The following is a 21,994-nucleotide window of genomic DNA, read 5'->3' as shown; positions in this document are numbered from 1 at the left end:
CGGCACAAGAGCAGGCTGGAGTTGAAAGAAAGCACGAGAAAGCTTGCAAAATATGGATGAAGGAACATCCACCCCAGACGCAAGCAGAAGCAGCTTCCCCAATGTCGTACAATAAGAAGTGACAGTATTAGGCATGAGCTGCCTATAGAGGTAAAGCCCAAAAATAAAGGACATAACACAGGCTGAAACAGAAGGAAGACGACAAAGGGAGAGAAAATGATGAAAAGACAGCAAAGAAACCTCATACTGTCACTGAGAAGACCGCAGGTGGGATGCCACCAAACCAGCCACCTGATCACCATACAAATGGTAATAAAGGTGCATCAAAAAGTCCAGAAGCAAAAAGAGGAAGAGAAGGTCAAACTAGCAAGGTACGTCACCCACTCGACCCTCTGATAGACACGGAGCCACAGAAAGACGCCTAGGTTCGGACACTAAGCGAGCAGCATTTGAAACCAAGGCTGGGCTGGCCAATTAGGAGCCAGAAGAATCATTCTCCACCTGTAAGACTCCATCCAGCCAAACCAGCACCTAGAGCAACAGCAGGACCTGGGGAAAAGAGGTAAATGCACCCCCACCTCCACCAGTCCAGCCGAATAGCATCCACCACGAGGGCATCGCAGTCGGGAAATGGCTCCCCGTAAAGAGTTAGATGCCGAGGCCACGCAGTCGTGAAGAGGTAGACATCCGGGTGCCCAAACATCTGGCAAAGACAGAGAAAGAAACAGCATCGACAGTCCATTCCATAGAAATAGGAAGGAAGCGAGACAGACCATCGGCCAAAACATTAGTCCCTCCCTGAACATGAATGGTGCGGAGACGTAAACCCCGAGAACGCAGCAGAAGAGCTACCCGAAACGACCAGCCCCACAGAGCCACAGACCGAAGAGACATCCCTCAGTGGAGATAATGAACCACAGGGGAACAGTTCAAATGGAGCAGGATCACCAATCCCAGAGGAATCCAAGCTCTTTGCAGCACCAACCACACTGCTGCAAACTCCAACACCAAGCTGTGAGCCCAACGATCCTGGCCTGATGGGTGAGTACTGGCCACAAAGCCCCAGCCTACAGCCAAGGCGTCCTTGAACATATCGAGCAAGAGGGAGAAGGCGCCATGGTACTGAACCCCAAAAACCTTGAAGGGGAAGCTGGGGACGCAACAACTGGCGAAGGGACCCAGGGCCCAAACCCAGCAAACGGACCCAGGGCCCGAACCCAGTGAAGGGACCCAGGGCCCGAACCCAGCGAAGGGACCCTGGGGCCCGAACCCAGCGAACGCGAGAGCGGCTGCCACAAAGGAACCAGAACAGCCTCCAAAGTAAAACCCCACCCAAAGGGAAACCAGAAAAGCGAAGGTCAGACTTCCGTACAACTGCTAGAGCATCTGCCGAGTAACCCAGGTCCTCCTCAAAAGTAGCCGATAGATGAACTGCTGCTGGAACAAGGACGTAGTAGGCAGGAAAGCGACATTGACCAAGAATTTCAAGAAGCCCTAGCTAGGTCCAAACCAAGGATGGAACTAACTGGGACCTCCTCCAAGTCACCAGGAATCTGAACCTGGCAAGCTGGAAAAGAACCAGATCCTGGCTAGCAAACAGACAGACTGGCTGGGAGCCCAAATCCTCCAGTTGTCGAGGTAGGTCAACACCATCAAACTGAACAAAGATGGGCCACCATGACCTAAGTCAAATGCGTAAAAATGTGTAGTGCCAGATGCAGCCCAAACAGGAGAGCCGGCATGTTGGCCCACCAAGAAACTAAATCAATCTCCCCAAACCTCAGATGGATCTGGACATGCCAACAGGCATCCAGGAGATCCAGGGAACTCATCTAAGAGCTCTGCTCAAGGACAAGCCAAAAAGTGAGGCAAATGAGCAACCAGGATAGACTAGAGAAAACCCAGATTGTAGTGGAGAACTGCACAATCCTGCTTCGGCACCAGAAAACAGGCAGGAAACCCACTGAAGAACGAGGGCATGTCGATCACAGCTTCGTTCTTCGCACTCATTCACCACAACTGGCCCAATTTGAACAGAGTGAGCACAGCACTGACTAGCCAGAGAAGAAGCTGTAGGAAAAGCACACAAACCAGCTGCTAGGCCACGCAGGAGGTACGCACCAAGGGCTTCCTGCCAGGAGGGACCCAAAAAGAAGGAAACCGCTGGAAAGATGAATCCGAGAAGCCCAAAGGCAACTGGAACCAAATCCTGGGGGAGCCCCGCATAACACAAACTTAAAGGGAAGGGGGAGAAGAAAACTGCACACCCTGCAACAAGAGACCCTCCAAAGAAGGCACAAGGGCCCATGAAGGATCAAAAGGAACCCAAGACCTCCAATTGAACTACCTTCCCCAAGCCCTGGGAACTGCAAGCAAGGGCCCTGGGGCAGAACACTCTTTCACGTCAGCTCCAGTTGGCTCCCTGAAGCTATCAAGATTGATATGTGCTATATTAGTTTGGGGTCATCAGTTATGGGAGTTCTTGCCTACCAGGGACTACGAGCCAGAACCTGGTCCCCCCTCAGAAAGGCACAGTGAGCAATGGCCATATGAGCACTCTACATTTAGAGTATGTCATGTCTGCCATTGACAGGGAAAAGCACCCAGAGATAGGCAAACCAATACAAACCCTCTACTGGTGAAAATTGCAACCTATGTCCAAACAGAGCACCAAAAAAAAAAAAAAAAAAAAAAAAAAAAAAAAAAAAAAAAAAAAAAATCATCCTCACACCACCTCGTTAGCACCTTCCCCCTTCCCCGAAAGGGGAGTGAGGGAGCCCGCTCACTAGAGCTGGCAGCTCACCACTCCAGTTCTTGACTGATGTGCACTGGGGTCATATGTTACCGCTGGCCTCGCTTTCCTCTCTAGATTTTGCCTTGTGTGGCAAAATCTTGTAGCCCTTCTTCTTTCTGGCAAAGAATGAGATGGCTGGCTTCTGGAAGTGCCCATGGGTTTTGATGCTTGGGTAGTTAGGCCAAGGGTGCATCATGTTTTGTGTCCAGTTGTGCCTTTCTGTCACTACCTGCGGGCCACTATTTTGGTGACAGTGGTCGCACTCTGGGAAGATCCGGTTTCCCTGGTTCACTGTTCCAGGGCTCGTGTTTCTCAGGTTGTCCGCAGGGTTATCAATTCCAGCCAGCCTGCGGTCTACCCTTATGCCCATGATGTGCATACATATACTGATCTGGCTTCTGTCTTTGGTAATGTGTCTTGTGTTGCCTATCTGGTGCGGAGGTTTTGGTGTCCAGACGAGGTCCTGGCCGCCTGTTATCTTGTCAACGTTCCAGGCTCTCTCCAGCCTTGTGTTGCTTTGGGGCATCTGTAGTGGCCAAATGTCTCATCTTCGTTGCGAGACCTGTGGTGCTGATGCCTCCCGGGCATGTCCCTGCTTATCTGTGGGTAGTTAGCTTCAGGAAGCTGAAAGGGCTCCCCACAGAAAACCAGCGTTGAATGTAAACACCATTTTCTGGGTGAGCCCCAGAAGCTCCCTGACACCCACCCTCCCTCCAGTTGGCAGTTTTCATCATCATTTTACAAACTGAGGTGGTGAGCTACCTGTTCGCCCGAGCGCTAATGAACGAGCGTGCTAGGTTGATGATGATTTGACTTTAATTTTGGGGGAAGTTCTTTTGCTCTGTTCAAGCATAGATTGCAATTTTCACCAGTTAGGGGTTTGTATTGCTTCACCTGCCTTTCTGGGGTTACTCCTCAGTTGATGGCATACTCTAAATGTAGAGTGCTCATATGGCCATTACTTCCTGCGCCTCTCTGAGAGGGCCAGGTTCTGGCTCGTGGTCCCCAGTAAACACAAGAACTCCCGTAACTGATGACCCCAAACTAATGTAGCACATATCAGTCTGAATAGCTTCAAGGAGCCTCTAGGGCTCACCCATAAAATGGCTTTTCATTTCATTCAACACTGGTTTTGTGTGTTCCTCTAGCAATGGCTCACTATCCAAAACCACCCCTAGGTCTCATTCTTTATTAGAGTTCTTTTATTCCTTTCCTGTAATTCCTTTCCACATAATTTATAAGTTGTGTGTGGTCTATTTTCTTCGATTCCACATTCCATAACATGGCATTTATTCACATTGAATTCCATTTGCCACTTGTCGCTCAATGAACTTATTTTATCTGGATCAATTTGAATTGCATTACAATTGTTTGCATCTCCTATCTTCCCCAGTATCTTAGCATCATCTGAAAACATGTTCATATAATTCTGTATTCCTTCTGGTAGATTGTTTATGTAGACAATGAACATTATTGGTGTGAGAACTGAACCCTGTGGTACTCCGCTAGTAACACTCCTCCAGTCAGATACATTGTCTCTGATTACTGCCCTCATCTGTCAGTTAGAAATTTTTTAATCCATGTCAGAAGTCTCCCTGTCACCCCTCTAGCATGTTCCAGTTTCCAGAACAGCCTCTTGTGTGGGACTCTGTCAAAATCATTTTTTAGGTCCAGATGGACACAGTCAATCTAACCACCTCTTTCCTATATTATCTCTGTGGCTCTATCATAAAAATTAAGAAGATATGTTACACACGACCCTCCTGTTCAAAAACCATACTGTCTGTCCATTATGTTATTACTCTCTAGGTGGTCAACCCATTTGTCTCACTATTTGTCCTAGTGTTTTGACTACCACGCTTGTTAATGATACAGGCCTATAATTTAGAGGTTCCTCCCAGCTACCATTTTTATAGATTGGTACCATGTTTTTTTTTTCCATATATCTGCTAAGATTCCTGTGCACAATGATGTCTGGAATATTAAATAAGTGGAATGATCAGCTCAGTTGCCCATTCTCACAGCACCCAAGGTGATACTCCTTCAGGTGCAACCGCTTTATTTCTTCCTAGCCCCTGGAGTAATTTTTCCACTTCGTCTTGAGATATCTCTATATATTCTATGACGTGCTCTGGAATTGGTATTTGGTCCAGCTCTATGAAATCCTTATTTCGTACAAACACACTTTGGAACTGTTCATTTAGCATTTCACACACTTCTTTTTTCATTTTCAGTAATCCTGTTCCCTGTTCTCAATCCCTGGATTTTATCTTTAACACGCAGCTTGCTTTTAATGAATTTATAGAAAAGGCCTGGATCTGTTTTACATTTGTCTGTTATACCTTTCTCAATGTTCCTTTCTGCCTCTCTCCTCAATGCTGTGTAATCGTTTCTTGCTTGTTGTAGTGTTGGTATGTTTGTGGGTTAGGCTTCTTCCGATATTGAACCCATTTTCTTGTCTTATCCTCTCTGGCTCTCTCACAATTTCTGTTCAACCAGTCCTGTTTTCTGGTCATGCATCTCTGTTTTGGTATGAATGTTTGTGTGTCTTCATTGTACTAGTATATTTTAAAAAAATTTGCATACTTCCATTTACAGTGGTACCTCGGCTTACGAATGCCCCAATTTACTAACTTTTCGGGTCACGAGCCCGATTTCTTCGTAAAATTCAAATCGGGTTATGAACTTTGCCTCGAGAAACTAAGTTTATTGATGTGCGTATGGCCAACCTAGCACGTTTTGATACGGTGACCGCACCTCAGTTTACCAGTGCCTCCCGCCTAGTGACTATCGTGCCTGAATTCTTTATAAAGAATTTCAGAGTTATTCGGATTTTTAGCTATTTGAACATTAAAGTTGTTATTACATATCTCGCCATGGGTTCCAAGAAAGCCAGTGGTAAGGTTCAAGCCAAGAAAACACATGTGAGAATTACCATATTGGAAAAACAAGAGATCATTTGTAAACATGAAAATGGTACACAGGTTGTTAAATTAGCTAGACAGTACAACAAAGCTATGTCAACAATATGCACTGTAATTGCTAAGAAAATGGACATTATGAGTGCTAACGTGGCAAGAGGCATATCAACAATCATGAAACAAAGAACACACAAACACTTAAGGATGTTGGAAAGTTGTTATTAATTCACCCAGAGCAAGCTGTAGTAGGCCATTGTGTTAACCTTTTTAATGACAATGTGATGTCTCACTTCAGGTAAGTGTTATAACATAGGGAAAAACAAGTGTCACTAGACAGGTTTTTAGTGAGAAAAACAAGCAGAGAGCCACAAGCAGGTCCTAGTGGTATGCAGGGCACTAACCTTTCCTCTCCTTCCAAGCACTAAACACCTCTCCTACTCTTCCCCCCCCACCCCCTCCTCACCGTCTTCCATACGCCAACAAAAGTCATCAATAAAGGTAAGCAATAACTTGTACATACTTTAGTACTAAAGATTTGGGTGAATTAGGTATAAAATTTACTTTGAAGTTAATTTTTTGGGAAGTGTGGAACAGATTAATTCATTATTTATTATGGGAAAATTCGCTTCAGTTTACAAATTTTCTGCTTACGAACCGTCTCTGGGAATGGATTAAATTCGTAAGCTGAGGTACCACTGTACCTAGCAACAAGTCTGTCTAATTAAACTCATTAAAGAATTTTCTAAGTTCCCCATAGTGTCCTCTCTTGAAATTTAGTTTATCAGCTGTTCCAATGTCCCCATTCTTTTCTAGATTATATAGTGAGGATAACTAGTGTGGAACTATCTCTGTGCAGCTAATACCAGGGAGCTACTGAGGCCCAACCAGAAAGAGAAGTTTCATTACATTCAATGCTGTTTTTTTGGTGTTTATTTCCATGGTGCCCTATTCCACTGCTTGAGCTGTTTATGGATATGTTAGACTTCAACTGTGAATTTCATTCTAGTATTGGATATTCTAATAATGGTATCATGCAGGCTTTGTAAATTGTCTTGGAAAGAGTTAGAGAAAAAAAATCCTCCCCTAGATTTCACATGGCTATTTTTATATATGCCAGCTCCCCATATGCTGTCAATGCTATGTAATCTGTGTATGTCTTTGGTTTAAATATATGCTGGCATGCGAGTGAATATGCACGCATATGTATGGACAAAAAAATGAGGTGAATGTGTGAGCACATTGTATTATATAAAAAATATGTTACCTCAAGGCTGAAATGAATATTTTCCAAGTCTCGGCTAAGCAAATGCATCCGCTGACTATCCTTCATATCTTTAATGTTCATCGCTGTGCCATATAAGCTCTGGAAAGAAAATATTTAAATTATGACTTAACAAAATTCTAACAAATTTCATTCTAACAATCACACTAATGAAATCATGGATTGTCCAATCAAACTGTATTTGGTACAAAATGTTCAGTGAAACAAACAAATACTCAATTAAGTGAGGATTATTCATCCAAGCCATTGACAAGGCCAAGCTGTGTTATCATCATCCAAGATCCACCAAATCAAAGTGTAAACTTTTGAACAGTGCTTAAAAATTTTTAATCAAACCTAAATGTGACATAATATTTTACAAATTACAGTATTTTCCGGCGTAGAAGACTCACTTTTTTATTTTTAAAGGTATTAAAAAAGTGCTCTGCATCTAATGCGGCCGTATTACGGATGGTAGACCAAGGGGCATAGGCTAGGGAGCTGGACAAGCATAGTGAGAAAGTTCACTAGGCACAAAAATCATTGCCAATAATAAAATATTGAGAGCAAGCCACATTATCACAGTCTCTCATCACAAACCTATGATACGTCAGTAGTTATGAAGGAAGCTCACAATATCTTACCCAGTACAGTAATTAGTATGTATATATGTCAAATATTATTTAACAACTGTGTTACTTTTAAGACATTTATTCATTATCTAAATGAAAAATGATCCTAGAAATTTGAAAGGAATGTTCAACTTTCATTCCCGTGTCAACCATTTGCAATGCGTGAATAATGATAACACCAGAGCACTGTGATGATGCGCTGCCCTGGTGGCCTGATGCTGCAACAAAGTATCACATCTAAAAATACAAGTTTGACATCCTGTATAGCAATTCCCTCACCCAAAACATAAACAATTATGCAACTAAGCTAATCTAGGAGGAGGTAAGAGTTGTGGAACAAAATCCAATTTAAAATATTTTTTAATAAATGTATGATGAAACATAATGTACTAAAATAGTTTTTTCCCAAAAAAATATCCTTGTAAAATAGGGGTGCATACTATGCGACAGTGCATCTTTTACACTGGCAAATACGGTACATTATAAAACAGGTTGTAGGTTGAAGTCCCCCAAGCAGGATGATGTTTGGGGCTGGATTTGTGAGGTTTTCTAAGCAGTGTTCTATTTTCATTAGTTGGTCTTTAAACTGCTGAGGATTTGCCTCCGGTGACTTATATACAAGGACAATAACTACATTTAAGATCTCTGTTTGGATTATCAGCACTTCCACCATATTGTTTGTGGTGTTTAGCAGCTCAGTACAGATGAGTGTGTCTTTGATGTACAGGCTGATCCCACCCTGTAGCCTGTGTTTACTGTCACATCTGAAAAGATTGTACTCCAAAATCCACATTTCACCATCATGGTAGTCCTTTGTGTGTGTTTCTGTTAGGGCTGCAAACACTGCATTTGCTTCATGTAGGAGGCCATCTATAAAGTAAACTTTGTTAAATTTGCATGTATTTATACCCTGAATGTTGGCAAATAAAAATGATGTTATGTTTGTGGAAGTGCTGGATGCTTTACTTGGTGTTACTATCTGAGGCTCTGGTAGGGAGGCCACTGTGTTTGTGTCCTCTCTAGCATTTGACAGAGTTGGTGGTAGAGTCTGGACATTGTTAGCCATTCTTCTTCTCCTCTTAGTAAAAAATCATCCTGGTAAATAGTGGCATGGCTGCTTTCATCGAGGCAGTCTGTTGGTCTTATGTGCCTGGTACCTTTTATATGAAAAGCTGGACATTCTGTGTTGAAACATTCATTCTTATTTTAAGAATTTTGCACAGTTCTGGGTGAAAGAAATCACAGCTTTTGGTACATTTACCTGTACTAAGAAGGTTCCTGCATTTTCTGGGATGATTATATTTACATGTTCCATTTGTTCTTCCCGATATCCCATGTTTACAGATACCCCATATATAATATTGGCAGGTTTTAGGCCCTTGAATTGGTTGTTTCAAAACCCCTGGAGCCAACATCGCATCCAGCTTCCCAACCATGCTCTGCTCTAGCTCTAAGACCATGCTGGGATCTGGTTCCATGACCGCGCTGAGGTCTGGCTTCACGACTGCGCTGGGATCTGGCTCCACAACCGCACTGGGATCTGGCTCCACAACCGCACTGGGGCCTGGCTCCACGATCGTGTTGGGATCTGGCTCCAAATCTGATTTTACCTGAGTGTCCTTAACAATTTGTTTGAAAACATTCATGAATTTTGAGCAGGAAGTTAAAAGTGATTCTCTGTGCTCTGCTGAGATTTTATCCAGAAGTGTGATCATCTTCAAGACAGTAATATCCTTTTTGCAGAACCAGTACACCGAGCGGTCTCCGAGACCATTTTTCCTAGCATTATTTGTAATGTTGGCACATTTACTGTGTATGGCTGCTGAACATAGTTGACCCTGGAGCTCTGGTGGTAATCTACTTCCTTGTTGCATTCTGTGCACATCTTTACTAAAGGCATTCTTACCATAATGCTTCTGGTCAGTTGGGGTGATAAGGCAGTGGACCAGTGGTTGTTTACCAATGGTGAAGGGGGGAGGGGCGATCCTTCACAGTTTACCGAGTGTATACACAGGTCAAGCCTTGTGGCCGCTGTACACACAGTCTGGTTTGTGGTGCTTCTGTGTTGCTCACTATTCACTGAATTATACGTTCCAACTTTTCCACATGGCAATTTACCTACACTTTCAAGCCTTTATGCCTGTTGTGTCACTGTTCACTATTCACCGTACCACTGTTCACTATAGTCAAAGTATACCGAGATAAATATCTCCAGGTTTACATCCACCTACATCTACATCTATTATTGTCACCATATCTCCACTCGATTATCCGAACTATATGGGAAGGACCCCCTGCCGGATAATCACGTTTTCTGGATAAGAGTACTTTTTCACCTCTGAGTCCAAATAGGACCATTTCCAACAATTTTTATACCACGCTCATGATTTGAATTCACACACACTAATTAGTGTGTGGGGCTGGGTGTGTGGTTAGCTGCCTAGCTGGTAGGTGGGCAGGGAAAGTGGGTGGGCAGGCAGGTGGGTGGGTGGGCAGGCAGGGATAGGTGGGTTCAGGCAGGTGGGTTTTGGATGGGTGGATGGCAGGCAGATGGGCTTGGTGGGTGAACAGGTTCAAGCAGGCAAGTGGGTGGGTGAGCAGGCAGGTGGGTGGGCTATCAGGCAGGTGGGTGGGCTATCAGACAGGTGGGTGGGTGGATTGGCAGGTGGGTGGGTGAACAAATGGGTGGGTGGATGAACAGGTGGGTGGGTGGATGAACAGGTGGGTGGGTGGATGAATACGTGGGTGGGTGGGTGGGTGGGCGAGCATTCAGGTGGGAGGGGGTGGGCGAGCATTCAGGAGGAGGGTGGGCGAGCATTCAGGTGGGTGGGTGGGCGAGCATTTAGGTGGGTGGGCGAGCATTCAGGTGGGTGGGTGGGCGAGCATTCAGGTGGATGGGTGGGCAAGCATTCAGGTGGATGGGTGGGCAAGCATTCAGGTGGGTGGGTGGGCAAGCATTCAGGTGGGTGGGTGGGCGAGCATTCAGGTGGGTGGGTGAGCATTCAGGTGGGGGGGGGGGTGGGCGAGCATTCAGGAGGGGGGTGGGCGAGCATTCAGGTGGGTGGGTGGGCGAGCATTTAGGTGGGTGGGTGGGCGAGCATTCAGGTGGGTGCGTGGGCGAGCATTCAGGTGGATGGGTGGGCAAGCATTCAGGTGGGTGGGTGGGCGAGCATTCAGGTGGGTGGGTGAGCATTCAGGTGGGGGGGTGGGCGAGCATTCAGGAGGGGGGTGGGCGAGCATTCAGGTGGGTGGGTGGGCGAGCATTTAGGTGGGGGGGGGGTGGGCGAGCATTTAGGTGGGGGGGGTGGGCGAGCATTCAGGAGGGGGGTGGGCGAGCATTCAGGTGGGTGGGTGGGCGAGCATTCAGGTGGGTGGGTGGGCAAGCATTCAGGTGGGTGGGTGGGCAAGCATTCAGGTGGGTGGGTGGGCGAGCATTCAGGTGGGTGGGTGGGCGAGCAGGAAGATGAGTGAACAGGTGGCTGGGTGGGCTATCAGGCAGGTGGGTGGGCGAGCAACAAAGTGGGTGAACTGGTGGGTGGGTTGGTAGGTGGGCATGCAGGCGGGTCAGCGAGCAGCAAGTGAGTTGGCAGGTGGGTGGGATGGCAGGTGGGCATGCAAGCAGGTGGGTGAACAGGTGGGTGGGTGAGCATTCAGGTGGATGGGTGGGCAAACAGGCAGATGGGTGAACAGGTTACTGGGTGGGCTATCGAGCAGGTGGGTGGGTGAACAGGCAGGTGGGTGAACAGGTGGCTGGGTGGGTTATCAGGCAGGTGGGTGGGAGAGCGGGAAGGTGGGTGAACAGGTGGCTGGGTGGGCTATCAGGCAGGTGGGTGGGCAAGCAGGAAGGTGGGTGAACAGGTGGCTGGGTGGGCTATCAGGCAGGTGAGTGGGCAAGCAGGAAGGTGGGGTGAACAGGTGGCTGGGTGGGCTATCAGGCAGGTGGGTGGGCAAGCAGGAAGGTGGGTGAACAGGTGGCTGGGTGGGCTATCAGGCAGGTGGGTGGGTGAGCAGGAAGGTGGGGTGAACAGGTGGGTGGGTTGGCAGGTGAGCATGCAAGCAGGTGGGTGAACAGGAGGGTGGGTTGGCAGGTGGGTGAACAATTGGGTGGGTGGGCGAGACTGGACAGACACAGATCACACATACTGCCTGGTCACCCCCCCCCCCCCCCCCCCACCTCACACTGACCTTCCCATCTCCCCTCCACGTGTATCAACACATGGGTATTGACACGCTGTATGATGACTTTTAACATATGCGCCTTAACACTTTCGCCCGGGCATGACGCAGCATTGCGTCATCCGTTTACTGTCGGTAATGCCGGGGATGACGCAGCATTGCGTCATCCACTTTAAATAATCGCCAAAAATCAGGTTTTTATCCGATTTTTTTGGGACTGGTTTTAAAATGCGTGCCGATGTCTTCCCATTTTCTTTGTTGAGCCTCGTGGCCCTCAGGTGGCTTGGCACACGCTGTGGGCCCATTGTTTTCGCTCCACTGTTGTGACCAATGTCGCCTCCCCTCGCATCTCAAACTGTGAACATTTCAGCTATTTTTATATATTTTTATATTTTTAAAAAATTTGCCATACATTTCATTTACTTCCCTGCCTAGCAACAATTGTGTCCAATTACACTCATTAACAAAATTTCGAAGTTCCCCATAGTGACCTCTCCTTAAATCGAGTTTATCAACTGTTTCAATGTCCCCATTTTCTTCTAGATAATATCTTAAAGCATAATCAATGTCTAACAGGACATGATCACTCTTTCCCAAGGGAGGAAGGTACTGGATGTCAAATATCTCTTCTTCTTTCCTGGTGAATACTAGATCCAGTACTGACGGTACATCTCCTTCCCTCATTCTTGTGGCCTGCTTTATGTGTTGATACAAGAATGTCTCCAGAATGAGGTTCACAAATCTGCATGTCCAAAAGTCCAACGTTCTTGCTTCATAGGCCTCCCAGTCTATTGCTTTAAAGTTGAAGTCCCCCAGTATCAACAGTCGTGATTTATCCTTATCTGCTTGTACAATAATATCTCTCATGACCATTATGAGGCCCTCTCGTTTGTCATCTAGTTCTTCCTTTGTCCATGTGTTGCTTGCTGGTGGACTGTAGGCATTTAAAATTATCAGCTTATCATCCTGATTCCAGATCTGCAATGCCATTATATCAATATCTCGAGGGTTTTCAAATATTAACTCTCTTACCTTCAGGTGTTTTTTCACCAGTACAGCCACTCCTCCCTTCCTAGTTTTCCTGTCACGTCTCCAAACTGAATAGCCTCTTGGGAATATGACTTCATTTATTATATTTCCTTCAAGTTTCGTCTCTGATAATGCGACAATATCTGGGACCCTAAGCTGGATTATATCTTGCAACTCCAAAGTTTTTGACCTCACTCCCTCTATGTTGGTATATACAATTTTCAGAAACATGTTCCCTTTTCCTTTGCTCTTTACTCCCCCTTCCACTACTGATCTTGTTGCTTTGTTTTTATGTACCATTTCACAAGCTTTCCAGTCCCTGTCACTTTGTAGAAAAAAGAATTTCTGTCTTCTTCATTTCTATCTCCATTTAGACGTTTTGCTTCAATTAGGTTCATTTTCAGCTTTTCTCTGTCTTCCTTGGAGAGGTCTTGTCTTATTGACCAAAGTTTGCCAACCTCATCACCCTGCAATTTCCTGGCATTTCTAAGCACTTCCATCATGTTTTTCACTCCATTAAACGTCACCCTTAAGGGGCGGTTCTTGTCTTTCTCATATTTTCCTATTCTTCTAAAATCACTGACATTTTCCTTTGAGCCTTCTCCTAAACCTACTATTTTCTCTATGATTTTCATCTCTTCTGCTGCTCCGTCTACCCTAGATGAAATTTCCTTCTCTAAACATCCTGAGAGAGAGACCCATTTGGTGGTGCAGGCCAAAAAGCTAGGGTCATGTACCCCTGCCTGTTGACCTAGATACTCAGGAAGGATTCACCAGGTTGTTGTTATTTTTTATATATTGAATTATGTTCATAAGATAACAATTAGATTAGAACAAAATCTAAACAACATTTAAGTTGACTACAAACATTAGCACAAAATATGAAGTATACAATACACTATAGTAATTAGGAACAGAAAAAGTAAGAGAAACCAAAATTTACTAACCCTAAGTACAGCTTCCTGAGTAAGAAGTCTATTTTCCATATTTTTGCCACATATAGCCATTAGGGCTCGAGTTACCAGGTTGAGACGCCGACGGTATCGAGCATCACTGACTACTTCACGTTCACCACCCATGTTGGTCTGTAAAAGATAATAAAATACAATTTATCCATTCTTTAATGTATTATCAATCAACATCATTCCATTTACAAATACATGAAACAAATGCTCACACTGAAAACAATATTAAGAATTTCAGTAGTGGTCCCTCCGTTTACGAATTTAATCCATTCCCAAAGACGGTTCGTAACCCGAAAATTCGTAAACCGCAGCGAATGTTCCCATAAGAAATAATGTAAATTGAATTAATCTGTTCCACACTCCCAAAAATATTAACTTCAAAGTAAATTTTATACCTAATTCACCAAAATCTTTTGTACTAAAATATGTACAAGTTATTGCTTACCTTTATTGATGATTCTTGTTAGCATACAGAAAATGGTGAGGAGAGGGGGGAGGAGGAGAGGTGTTAGTGTTTGTAAGGAAGTCCCCTTCCATTATAACATCAGGCAGTGATGACTTTTCTGGGGTACTCTCTCTGGTATGTTTTGCCTGCACACCACTAGGACCTGGTTGTGGCTCACTGCTTCTTTTTCTCACTAAAAATCTATCAATAGAGGCTTGCTTTTTCCCTACGTTGTAACACTTGTCTGTAGTGAGGCATCACAGTGTCATTAAAAAGGTTAAGGCAATGACCTACTACAGCTTGCTCAAGGTGAGTCCTTTCAACAAAAGTTTGCATTTCTTCTCATAGACTACACCACTTCTTAATTGTTGGGGAAGGGACAAGGGACTGTACTGCCTCCTCCTGCCCTGAAGACATTTCCTCAGCTGTCTCTTGTTGCTGCTCATTGTGTAGGGCTAGGAGTTCTTCGGTGGTCAATTCTTCACTGTGTTCCTCCACCAACTCACAACACTCAACTCTCACAACATTATAAATGCCACTTATTTTTCTAAATTTCTCTAACTATCCCTGGCTCACCTTAAACTCTTTCGTATCTGCATCACTCGTTCCAGGGGGTTTTCTTTAAAAGATATTCATGCAATTGCCTTGCTTTTTCACAAATGATGGCCTCTGAAACACTATCACCACCTAACTCCTTGTCGTGTATCCAAATTAATAACTTTTCAACATCCTCAAGTGTTTGTGTTCTTTGTTTCATGATTGTTGATACATCTTTTGCCACTTTAGCACTCATACTGTCCTTTTTCTTAGCAATTACAGTGCATATCGTTGACAAAGATTTGTTATACTGCCTAGCAATTTCAACAACCCGTGTACCATTTTCATGTTTACGAATGGTCTCTTGTTTTTTTTCTCTATGGTCATCCTCGTATGTGTTTTCTTGGAGTGAACCATAGCACTGGCTTTCTTGAGACCCATGGCAAGATATATAATAACAACTTTTTGGGGGGAGCCCTGTCGGCTCCACGGAGCTATTCAGGGTGATATGGATATGTATACCGAAGACCACAGCTAGAACCTAGCCCCCCCCCCCCCCCCAAGAGAGGCACGAGGAGCAATGGCCTATAGAAACCCCTGTGTGGTAGGGAGCATTCTATATTTGCCATTGACCGGGTCTGGCACCCAGAGAGGTAGGTGCCCCAAAACAAACCCCTATTCCGATGAAAAATTACTACCGAAAGCCGAACGAGTGGACAGAATTCCCCAAACTAAAATTAGCAAAAAAGCATGACGTCATTACGTTGTCTGCGCAACCCCCTTTCCTCCCCAGGAGGGGATAGGGGGAGCCTCAGACCCTCGCACAAGCGAATCACCCCTTCAGTTCTTGTCTGATGATGATACTGGCGAGGTCTTGTGCCTCTGGCTCCTGCAATTGTCTCAGTTTATGTGCCTTGTGGCAGGGACTGTCTCTACTGGTGGTGTGTGAGCCAGGAGTAATAATCTTCTGTACTTGGGCTGCATGGGCCTAGGGTCACCTTCCCTAGGTGCCCTGTAAGTACTGCCCTTGGGGCTTGGAGCCATCTTCCACAAGTCACTTTGAGATCTATCCCTGCTGTGTCTTTTACTGCTCGGTACCTGGCTGCCTTTAGAGTCGGGCAAGCCAAATCTTTTTGTTGCCCTTGTTTGCCTCTGGGCAGGAGGTAATTTTCATCACTGGTAGGGGCGCAGGGTACTGCACAGCTAGTTATCACCTATTATAGCAGCCGGCTCTGTTCCGCTTGAGTACGTTGTCCTCTTGCGGGGGTTTTCTTTTGTTTTTCTTTTCTCTGCCTGGTTGAGGGTTTGCCTTTGGTTGGTTAACTCCTATTTATATTTAGGGTTATCTTGAGGTTATCTTGAGATGATTTCGGAGATTTTTAGTGTCCCCGCGGCCCGGTCCTCGACCAGGCCTCCACCCCCAGGAAGCAGCCCGTGACAGCTGACTAACTCCCGGGTACCTATTTACTGCTAGGTAACAGGGGCATAGGGTGAAAGAAACTGCCCATTGTTTCTCGCCGGCGCCTGGGATCGAACCCAGGACCACAGGGTCACAAGTCCAGCGTGCTGTCCGCTCGGCCGACCGGCTCCAAAACATTATTGCCAATAGCATTTAGTGTTCCCAGGCGGTCACCCATCCAAGTACTAACCAAACCCAACGTTGCTTAACTTCGCTGATCGGACGAGAAGCGGTGTTCTCAACGTGGTATGGCCGTTGGCATATATACATATATATGTATATATACATATTTTTATGTATATATACATATTTGTGTTCTTGGTGGTACCCCCTGCTAGGCCCCTGTGAGTGGGCACATCCCAGGGGGTTCAGTTTTTAGAAGTTTGCTTGGTAGTCTTGGGCGCCAGTTCGCAGTACCCTGCCTGGGCTTTCCTTAGCGTGTTACCAAGGCTAAGGGCCCTGGGAAACCCCCAGGGGCTCCATCGTCCGATGGATGCGACTCTTGAGTCCCCTCATATTTCGTGCGAGGTTGTTGGTTGCTCTGTCCCCTTGTCTCGGGGGAAATCACCGGTTGTGCCTCCGCCATGCTGCCTGTAGGGTCAGTGATTCTTTTGACCCGGAGTCGTGCTTATATACTCCAATTCACCCAAGCTACTGATCATGATATGAGGGTGCAGGCAACAGCTGCATTGCATGCTAGGTTCAGGTTGGTGAAACGTGATAGGTTGGTTGCTTCCCCAGATGCCACGAGATTGCCCCTTATGTCCCGAGACTGCCTCGTTTTGGTTATATGGACCCGGACATGTGGGTGGGAGTCGCTTTGGCCGCAGGAGAGAAACTCCTGCAGCCTCCTCCTCCTCGGCCGCAGGAGAGGAGGCCTGACAGGGCAGGCCTCCTCTCCTGCGCTGTCAGGTCATCTTGGAGTGGGTTCGCTTGGGGGTGGTCGAAATGTCCTCATCCCTCAGGTGGGTCTCTCGCTTGTTTCCGGTCCCGAAGCAGGACTGTACGGGACTCCAGTTCATCCTGGACTTGTCCCGTCTGAACCCGTGGGTTTTTTTACTCCCCTCCTTTCAGATGACTACTCTGTCCCAGGTCCGTCTTCTGTTAGAGCCGGATGCTTGGATGGTGTCCAAGACCTCTAGGACATGTATTGGCATGTCTCAATTCATCCGAGGTTCAGGGACTGGCTCGGTTTTGTTTTGGGGTGTCAAGGTTACCGCTTTTGTTGCTTTTCATTCGGCTTGAATCTGGCACCTCGCATTTTGACACACCTTACTCAGGTCGTGGTGGCCCGCCTGCTTCTGTTAGGTGTTCAGGTTCTGGCCTACCTCGACGACTAGCTAGCTTGGGCTCCCAGCCAGTCCACATGTCTGCTCCCCAGGGATTTGGTTCTTTCCCAGCTCACCAGGATCAGGTTCTTGGTGTACTGGTGTAAGTCCGATCTGGTTCCCTCTCAGGTTTGGTCTTGGCTGGGTCTTGTGTAGGATGCTTGGACCGCTTCCCTGTCCCTTCCTCCTGCAGCTCTGCTTCTCCAGCGTTCCTGCCTTCATCTGTTCCCGAGGGGCTCCCGGGTCATGCGGCAGTTGCTCGAGGGTTTGTGCGGGAACCTAAACTTTGCCATGATGGTCTACCTGCCAGGATGGGTGTGGCTTCGTTGGTTGTTCTGGTTCCTTCATGGACGTCCCTTCTACCTATCTCGTGAATGCTAGGTCTTGCATCCAGGGGCTTTGTCGGTTGCTGCGTCGCCGGCTTCCTTTTCGGGTTTTTCGGGGTTCAATGCCTTGGCACCTACCTGATCCCTCGCTCAATGTGTTCACGGATGCGTCGTCTCTTGGCTGGGGCTTTGTGACCAGTACTCATCACGCCAGCCAAAGGCGGTAGGGTCCATCCTTCCATCAGACACACAGCACAGTGCGGGAGTTCCCGGTTGTATGGATGTTGCCCCGGAGACTCGAGTCGCTCGCAGATCGACAATCTGGCTCCATTCGGACCGTTCCCCGGTGGTTCCTTGCCTGAACCGCGGGGGTTCGATGCGGTCCTTGGCTTTGGGGCTGGTCATTTCGGGTGACTCGTCTGTTGAGTTCTCGGGGTTTGGCTCTCCTGGCAGTTCATGTTCGGTGAGTGTCGAATGTCCTGGCGGACGGCCTATCCCGCTTTATTCCCCTTTCCACGGAGTGGACGGTCAACACCGACTCGTTCAGTTGGCTTTGCCAGACGTTCGGGCCTCCAGAGGTAGACCTCTTCGTGTCGGCGTGGTCGAGGCGTCTTCCGGTATACGTGGTGCCGTTCCCCAACTGCGAGGCCATCGGGGTCGATGCCTTCAGGCAGGCCTGTGCGAGGTGGGGTTACCTGTACCTCTTTTCCCAGTTCAGCTGTTGCTCATAGTCCATAGTCTCTTTCTTTCAGCAGAGACTTACTAGGGGAGAGTTGTCCTTCTGGCTCCTTGGTGGACGGCCCGGCCTTGGTTTCAGGCGCTGCTTGCTCGGTGTCCAAACCTGAGGGTCTTCCTGCAGCTCTGCCTCTTTCAGCAGATTGGTCCAGCCCGTTACGAGACTGCTTCATTCTTCTCCTCGAGCCGTCTGGTTCATTCTTCTCCTTGAGTCATTACCTCTGGAGTTTCCAACTCGAGTCTATCACCACTTGTATGGGGTACAGGTGGCTTCCTTGTTGGTCTTCCACCTGCGTGCTTCGTCTCGGCGGCAATATGACGTTTCCTGGCAGTCCTTCCGGTTTTTCCTATCACTGCGTAAGTGTATTTCGGTTTTGTCCTTCCTTTCATAGTTGTGTCAGGACCGTCGTCTTATGCCGAATACTGTCGCCTTGTATCATGCAGCGCTGGCGGAGCCACTCCAGCTTGCATTTGGTATTGATGTAATATCTGCTCCGTTTCGTAAGCTGTCTTATACATTGTTTCACCTCCAGCCTGCTCATGCACCGTCTGAGCCATCCTGGTCATTCGACCAAGTGCTCTCTTTTCTCTCTTCTCGGTTTGTTGTGGCCCCTTCGGTTCAGGATTGTTTTTCTACGGCTCTTTTCCTGTTGGCATTGAACTCTGGGGGTTGGGTCAGGGAGCTTCCTGCTCTCCTCCGGCACAAGGGTTTCTGCTCTTTTGGTCCTGGAAGTAGGTTTGTTCGGTTGCTGCCGTCTCCTCCTTATCTGGCGAAGAATGAGTCTGCTGCTTTCCGGAGTGGTCCTTGGGTTGTTACTTGGTTGGTCAGACCGAGGGTGCATCATGTGTTGTTTGGTTGCAGCTCTTTGACGTTGTCTACGTGTCTTGGCCTCACTGGCCGTGGCCGCACTTTGGGTTGGCTGGGTACCCTTCCCTCCCTGTTACAGGGTTTGGGTCTCCCCGGGTCTCCCCAGGGTCCTTTAATTTTGCCGGTTGTCTTGTTTTTGTGTTAGGGTGCATGGCATCTGCCTCCCGGGTCCTTCCCTCTTTTTCTTATCTTTAGTGAGGTTGCTCCAGGGAGCCAACAAGGCTCCCCCCCAGAAATCCAGCGTTGAATGTAATGAAATGCCATTTGCTGGGTGAGACCCGGAGGCTCCCCAGCATCCCTCCCTCCCTCCCTCCGATCGGCGGTACTTTTTCGTGAGTACTAGTATTGACATCCAGCCTAAGAACTGAAAGGTGGATCACTTGGGCAAGGATCTGGGGCTTTCCCCTCCCGGGGAAAGAGGGGGGGTTGCGCAGACAGTGACGTGGCAATGTGATGATGTCGTGCTCGTTTGCTAATTTTTTGTTTAAGGAGTTTTGTGCACTCGTTCGGTTTTCGGTTGCATTTTTTCACCGGAATAGGGGTTTGTTTTGGGGCGCCTACTTTTCTGAGTGCCAGACCAGGTCGAAGGCAGACATAGAATGCTCTCAACCACATCTGGCCATTGCTCAGGCCATCTACAGGCTATTGCTCCTCGTGCCTTGCTCCTTGTGCCACTCTGAGGGGGGCCAGGTTCTGGCTGTGGTTCCTGCTAGACAAGAACTCCATGCACATTGACTGATGCCAGAAAGTTATACATATCCATATCAGCCTGGATAGCTCCAGGTAGCCTCTGGGACTCACCCAGAAAATGGTGTTTCATTACATTCAACACTGGATTTATGTTTAAATACCCAAAAATCTGAAAAACACTAATTCTTTACAAAGAATTTAAGCGTGACTGTCACTAGGCAGGCGACATTGGTAAACTAAGGCGCGATCGCTGTGCCATCATGAGCTAGGTCGGCCATACGTATATCAACAAACTACGTTACCCGAGACCAAGTTCGTAACCCGATTTGGATTTTATGAAGAAATTGGGCTCGTAACCCAAAAAGTTCATAAAGAGGGGCATTCGTGAGCCAAGGTGTCACTGCAATACAATATAGCAAAAAGTAAACCAGTTCCTACAGGATATGCTTAAACAGCTGAGTTGTGATGGGTATGATACTGCATACATCAGTAGCCTGGCTAATGAAGCAGTCACTGAGAATCTTCACCTGAGGTTAAATATAAAATATAAAAGTTCTTAAAAATTGACATGGGGTACAACCAAAAGCTGTTTCTGCATGCTATTAGAATAATTTGTAGCTAAATATTTTTAACAAAATATACAATATACACATATATAAAATATACGAGGGTGTAATGAGAAAAGGGGTGCAGTGAGAACATGGGGTGTAATGAAAACAAGAGGTGTAATCAGAATAGTGAGTATTATGAGTACAGGGGTGTAACGAGTACAGGGGTTGTTGTTGAGAGGGGGATGTAATGACAACAGGGTGTAATGAGAATGGGGTGTAATGACAACAGAGGGTTTAACCCTCAAACCGCTAGGGGCCCAAATGGAATTCACACCCACAGGCGCAAAAAAAAAAAAAAAATCCAAAAAATTCTTTCGTCTTGTAGAAGTGTTCATTTTTGTTCCCTGATCACGGAAAAAATAACAAAAAAATCGTAGGTGGCATATTTTAGCCGCAATAGGGTAGGGAAGTGTGGCAAAAAAGGGGCGTTGGCAGAGCCTTCGCCAGACGAGGTCTACTCCGCCCGAGCTGTCAGACGGCAGTTGTCACAAATATATTATTACCTAATTATTTCAATGTCTCTGATTGATTTTTTCTTAGTTTTTTTGCAGTAATATTATTCCATACAGTGAATTGTGGTATATTTATATTATAAAATGTGTCAACCATCGCTGTACTCAAAATTATGGTGGGCATATTAGTGATTCAATTATTATGTTCATAAAACAATAAACAAATAGTTTTGCTGCTGTTACACTATATACACAGGTTATATATAAGTATCTGCATGTTTTGTACACCATAACGAACTACTAAGTTGGTCTTGTGAGTCAAAAAGCAACGAGGAGTGACCGCCAAACACCAGCGAGCCACTCACTGCCACTCCCTCCCTCAACACCACCTCACTCACCCTCATTTACCTCCCACAATACTCTTTCTGTATTTATTCACTATACACAGACGTTATATGTACGTATTTACATGTTTTGTTCACCATAACTGTACATCTAAGCTTGTATGGTGAGTAAAGGCAATAAGACGTAGCTACTCACACAGTCAGCTGATCGGCGGCCGCCCTCAAGGCCAGACGCACTAATATTTGTCCTCCAACAATATTGTTTGTGGTGTTATTACGCTATATACACACATTATATATAAGTATCTACCTGTTTTATTCACCATACCTGAACAAATAAGCTGGTATGGTGCCCAAAGACCATAGTGGCCATCAGTAAACAACATGCCAAGTCGTGCAGACGACGCTCCTCCCTCACCAA

The 21,994-nt window shown here is 46.5% G+C and overlaps 1 protein-coding gene and 1 non-coding gene across 5 annotated transcripts in view; both read right to left on the bottom strand.

The window, feature by feature from the left end:
- Positions 1 to 21,994, bottom strand: part of LOC123755348 (phosphatidylinositol 4-phosphate 3-kinase C2 domain-containing subunit alpha) — a 232,027-nt gene that overhangs the window by 70,276 nt on the left and 139,757 nt on the right. For all 4 annotated transcript variants that reach the window (XM_045737887.2, XM_045737888.2, XM_069327888.1 and 1 more), the window contains exons 18-19: positions 13,761 to 13,898; positions 6,980 to 7,078 (exon numbers count right to left, since the gene is read on the bottom strand). In XM_045737887.2, coding sequence (XP_045593843.1) covers positions 6,980 to 7,078; positions 13,761 to 13,898 — 237 coding nt within the window. The remainder of the gene's footprint in view (positions 1 to 6,979; positions 7,079 to 13,760; positions 13,899 to 21,994) is intronic.
- On the bottom strand, positions 16,361 to 16,479 carry LOC123755587 (5S ribosomal RNA). Its single transcript, XR_006772551.1, has one exon. It is a non-coding gene; the product is annotated as a 5S ribosomal RNA (ribosomal RNA).

The sequence above is a fragment of the Procambarus clarkii genome, chromosome 20 (assembly GCF_040958095.1).
Source record: "Procambarus clarkii isolate CNS0578487 chromosome 20, FALCON_Pclarkii_2.0, whole genome shotgun sequence".
Classification (NCBI taxonomy): Eukaryota; Metazoa; Arthropoda; class Malacostraca; order Decapoda; family Cambaridae; genus Procambarus; species Procambarus clarkii.
The sequence above is the reverse complement of the archived record's forward strand: the minus strand, read 5'-3'. Positions and strand labels throughout refer to the sequence as shown.